The following is a 6,000-nucleotide window of genomic DNA, read 5'->3' as shown; positions in this document are numbered from 1 at the left end:
CAAATATTTAATTCGAGTTAAAAATTATAAAATTTTCAAAGAAAATTAGTTTTAGTTAACCATGAAAGCTCGACAATATGACCTATATTATGAATACTCGGATAAAAGTTTTTTAATCTGAACCTTTATGAATCTAAAAATTGATTGTACTTAAAGACGTGAAAGGATAAAGGATATAAACCTAATAATAATCATGCAGAAAATAATAATAATTTGTAAGAGTTTACTACTTTATTATAAAAAAAAACAATGAAAAGAAAAAAATAATAATAATAAAAGCTGAAAAGCTATTAAAATACGTTAATGTTAAGAAGTCTTTAAACGAAAAATGTATTTTTAATAAATACTTGATATTTATTTCATCATATTTTCAATCTCTTAAAAAGTGTATTAGATGCTCATTTTACTTAAGTAACATATCATTTATCTCAATTCATTTGCTTGATTATTATTAAAAATTTATATTAATAGAGGAATTATTTTATTTTCAAGTCTTAAATATACGGCAATTTTCGTTCACGCTTCTAAAATAATTACTATGAACTATGTATGCATTGGCAAGAAATTATTACTCCATTAAGAGTTTCCATCAAAATTCGCGGATGTGTTTCCGGAAAATATTTTAAAAAATTAATAAATAAATAAATAAAATGTATTTCTAACCTTTTCTATCGTACTTGTGTAAGAAGAAAATGAAAAATAGATCATAAAAATAATCAGAACAATTACGAATGTATTCAGGTAATTGCGTTAAAATGGAAAATTTTTCTTGCAAAAATTACATACAAAAAGTTACATATCTATTTGCGTACAAATCGCGATATTAGAATTAAGCGCATTTTTATGAATGTGTGTACGCATTGAATGAAAAATTGAAATTGAAAAGCTCAACCCAGCTTTGACAATAAAGCACTGTAAGTATCTTCGTCTTCATCTGGTCGATCGAAGCTTATAAACGCTAATTGTATAATAGTAGTTGTAATAATAATTATATAACCATGTGTTGCTTTTTTGTAAGTGTGCTAAAGTTGAATATATATATATACAGCGGTGCAGGAGTGTCTAAAGTAAAAAGTATTGTATATTATAAATATACTTAGGAGAGACAGACCACATTGCATTAGGATGTCGCCACCCCGAGCCGGGACTGCCGTACTGCAACAAATATCCAACAAATTACACAGTGCATTATTATAGTTTTTTTTATAAATTATTGCTTGAAAGGATTTTCATATCTGCGTTATTGACTGTAGTAGTTTCGTTTATAAGATATTTATAACAACGCTTAAGATTTCCAAAGTGAATCGTAATAATTATCTCTTTTTGTTAAATTTTAATAAAGAAAAAAAAATTAATTTAAAATAGTTTTCATTTAACGATTTTTAGTGAGAAAAATTATGTACATTCTCAAACAAATAACTTTTGCATTACTAAAAATACAGTATTTCTGTAAAATGGAATATTTGTCAGTAAATACGTATATAAATTTTTGGAATAATTCAACGAAAAATTAAAATTAAATTATTTATTACATTTTTCATTTATTTAGCAATATTTTGTAATGCAGATTTGAAAGCCCTTAATAAGCTTAGAAACTAAGCTTTACCAACTGTTATCAAATTAAGTAAAGTGAGTTTATATAGACATTTTCCACTCTATTAATACAATTCGCGTGCTCCGTTGTAATATACAAATTACTTTGCAATAAGATATACATAGATATAATGTATAAATTCCATTTAGATATGCAATTTTCAAATCACTTGATGATTATATCGAGTAAATAAAATCCCACACCATCCGGCAAACTACTAATATTTTAATTAATTTTTACCGAAATTCATCTGATTTTACACGAACAATGTGAAGCAAAATAATTTTAATTGTTTTTCACAATTTGTAGCATTCCTGATTATCAAATAAAAAATTATAAAGAAAATTTAATTTTGCAGTTTAAATCATTATGGGTGATCAGATTAAATTAAAAATTAAAATAAAACTAAAACTCAAATTAATATTTTTTATTTTGCTACAAATTTTATCAAAATACAAACTATTATATAAGACGAAAATTGGACGCAGAAAAAATTTGTATTAAACATCTTTATACATAATTTTTCTTTTTTTCATTAGACTGAATATATAAAAAAGTACGTGTAATTCTTTTATGATTATAATTGTCGGAGGGACAAAGGAAAATACTATAAATAAAATTTATATGTAATTCATAGCATATAAATCTCTTATAATAGAAAAATCTATAAAAACGAATTTAAAATACAGGAATAATACTTTATAACTTTAAAATTATTATTTCAGAGAAACAGAAAGTTATGAAATAAATCAAGTAAACACTCAAAAGACAAAAGGAATGTTATTTACATGTATTTATGCAATACATTGCATACTCGTACCAGTGTTTAATCAAATTTCCTATGCACCAGTACATACACATCCATATCCACAAAGACGAATTTTGTAAATATTTATAGACTTAAATTTTATTTATTAAAGCTTTCTATATTATATAAACATAAAAGCTAATATTTTAATGACTTTAATTTTACTAAATGAAAATTATAACATTACTAAAAGCAAACACTTGTTTAATCCTCTTTCGTAAAATTGCAATATTTCCATGTACAATCCTCACAATAATTGATTGAGTTGAAAAATCTTTACCATTTCCATTTCGGTAGATCAATTAGCCATAGTAATTTTTAGGAGCTCGTAATATCATTAATATAGTGGTCATTCAACAATTATACATTTTAAAACATGCCTAGAAAGTTATAGAAAAAATGAAGAAAAACATGGTTTAAACGATAAATCAATATGAACAAAATATCTATTTAATCATTAGTGTTAATTGAACAAATTTCATAAAATTAAATACTGTTAGTATTTTGTTTAACAGTGGAAATTTTAGGCATACATTATTAATGTAAGTTATTAATGCAAAACAAACAAACAATCTAGCATATATAAATAAAAAAAGCATACGCATATACCATAATAAATTTTTTTCTATTTAGTATTGTGTTATAATACCTGGAATTTTAAATGAGAAATTTAAAGATTTTTAAATACTGATGTTAATTTTACTTCCAAATTATAATCCAACTTGTCTGAAATTTTTTAAGTTATTGATATAATCCTTCAAACATTTTTATTTTAAATGTACAATTTTTTCGAAAAATAAACAGTAAAAAAGGCATAAATACTTTAAAGCTTATCGACTTAAATTGCACATTTTAATCTGCTCTGTTTATCGACTGCAAAAAGCAAATGTACCTACTAACATAAACGTTGATGTGTTTTATTCATCATATATATATATATATATATATTCTATGTACTATTTTATTTTGTGCTCATATCATTTAAAACTTAAGTACCGTAATAATTACAATGTGTTCAGTAAAAAACGTAAAAATAAATGGAATAATAATAAATTTTTAATTTATCTCATTATTTAAATGATAATGTAGATGTTTAAATAAATATTTTATATACCAATAAAATAAAAACTAAAAAATCTTTGCTCAAACTAAATAATAAATTATCTTCAATACATCTGTAATAGTAGAAATCTCTAGAAATAGAAATCGTTCTCTATCAATTAACAATTATATATTTTTATTAAAATAAATTATTATCATCACATGTAAATCAAAAGTAACGTTGATGAATTTACTAAAATATCATCGAGAATTATCTAACTTAAACTAAATATTGTAAATATTTAGAATATATTACCAATTAATTTTCAAATCTTAATAAATTGTACTTTTAATTAAATTACATACATTTTAACTATAACTATATATTTTTATATATATTAATTTTTGCAAATACAAAACAAAGATAAAATTTAATGACATCTAATTCTATTTTTGTAAGGCATATGTAAAATTTTTTTTAATGGTAGGCGCATGAAATTTGAATTATAAATAATATTTTTTATGAAATGTTCGTATTTTGCACACATAATAATTCCATAATAAATGATGTAAATTATTTTTAATGAATTAAAAATTAGAAAAATATTTGTATTAACATTATGCTATCTAATTATTAATGAATTTTTTTTCGGTTTTGCTAAAATTACGATATAATAAAGATAATAATAGGAAAATAAATTACATTAATTACTGTAAGCTCGATTGTTCGAATTTTCTAGTTAAACTAGAATTTTTTTTGTGTATATCTTATAGATTGGCAATAAAATTTAAATCAATTATATTATAAACATCACTGTATATCTCTTCATCTCTATTACTTATGAAACATAGTTTATTTGAAAAAAATTCTATTATATATAATTCTTACTAGTTTTAAAATTGTCTTATTAATGTAATAGTATTTTATAAACCTATTCAATATAATATAAATACCTATTTGAAATTTATTATTATTTAATTTATTAATTTATTATATAAATTATTAAATATACCTATTTAAAGTGAGATTTCAAATTAAATCAACATTATGAATAAGAATATATACACATTTGTTTTTAATTATAAATATCTCTGATAAAATATTATTTGTATATATCACACGTGAGTAATATTTAATTTTTTTTTTAAAGTTGATTATAACTTTAGAGTCGACAAGTTGGTACGGGAAATTTACTTTAGAAAACTGATTATTATTTTATTCAACTTTTTCTCAATACGATAACTTCAAAAACATAATCTGATTAAGAGTCTATAAGAATCACTTTTTTACTAGGATATATTGAAAGTTTGTTTAATGTTAAAATATGAAATACAAATAAAGTGGAAGGAACGAAGATAAACAAGCAGATAGAGAGAGAGAGAGAGATATTAAATAATTTAGACAAGTTTATTTACGAGGTTGAATATGCATGTACTAATTTAAATCTCTTAGAATTTAAAACGATTATTACCAGTTAAGAATGAACTAGTGTTAGATTTCGTCGTGTCAAGTAAATTATAATTTGATTACAATTAAAAACTGTTGAAAATTGTAATATCAACCTATGACACATTCAATCAATATCAATAGATAATGAAAATTGATTTAAATATTAAAATACAATTCTGATATATAATTCGTATAAAGTAAGTTTTCCTCACATTCATGTAAAATGTCGAATAACACGATCGATTAATTCAACAAAAATTAGAGCACCTACAATAACTTCAATCTACAATTTTTTATCTTCTCTCACTCTATCGTTTCTCTCTATCTTTATATCCTTTTTCCCTGTTTTACACAAAATTTATACCACCGCCAGGTGAATAACGAGATAATAAGCCCCGAAGCTCACGAGAATAGAAGAGTATTGAGTTGGGAAAGGGCGAGCCCGGGAGTAGAGTGACGGCATGGTGAGACGAGTTACAGGTCGTCACGCGACGTACGTCTAGCGAAATTAGCGTGTCAGGTGAGGTAGTTTGAGTTCAATGAGCAGTAATAACAAACGGCACACCGAAACTCTTATTCATTGCTTCCTGAGAAACGAATTGTAGTCAATAAATCGTATCGTAAACTAATTTATACTCGTATCGACCCGTTCATTTGATTTTAATACATCAATGATTAATAATGACAAATATAGATAAATTCACTTTAATGTATATTATAATTACTGTTCGACGGTACCATTCATATTTTTTAAATTGTATTATTACGTTGTTGTATTTAAGAAATATTATATGATCATTTTGCTGCTAGCAACAACTTTCATAAACATAATATAGATATTATTTATATAGGAATCGCAATTTCTTATAAGATTAATGTATTGCTCAATTATATCGAAGAACATTAGCTTGACATTATAAAAATATAAACATATAAATCTTCGCTACATGATTAGTTGACATTATTTTTATTTTCAGATTTCCAAATTTTTCAATTCTAAGAAAATGTATATATAACATTACCTATACAATTAATTACATTTAATATTATTTGATCATTTTTTATTTCATAATCTAAAGTCGAACATTTAAAAATGAAGGGGTAAAC

The 6,000-nt window shown here is 23.3% G+C and overlaps 1 protein-coding gene across 3 annotated transcripts in view; it reads right to left on the bottom strand.

Moving 5' to 3' along the window:
• Positions 1-362: 362 nt before the first annotated feature.
• tmod (tropomodulin) overlaps positions 363-6,000 on the bottom strand; it is a 102,119-nt gene continuing 96,481 nt past the window's right edge. For 2 of the 3 annotated variants that reach the window (XM_011498474.1, XM_011498486.1), the window contains one exon: positions 364-1,155. Coding sequence is in view for 1 of the 3 variants with exons in the window: in XM_011498486.1 (XP_011496788.1) it covers positions 1,121-1,155 (35 nt within the window). In the remaining 2 variants the exon portion in view is untranslated. Of the gene's footprint in view, positions 1,156-6,000 lie in introns of all 3 variants that reach the window. The other variant, XR_912831.1, reaches the window with a different exon arrangement.

The sequence above is a fragment of the Ceratosolen solmsi genome, unplaced genomic scaffold (assembly GCF_000503995.2).
Source record: "Ceratosolen solmsi marchali unplaced genomic scaffold, CerSol_1.0 scaffold10, whole genome shotgun sequence".
Classification (NCBI taxonomy): Eukaryota; Metazoa; Arthropoda; class Insecta; order Hymenoptera; family Agaonidae; genus Ceratosolen; species Ceratosolen solmsi.
The sequence above is the reverse complement of the archived record's forward strand: the minus strand, read 5'-3'. Positions and strand labels throughout refer to the sequence as shown.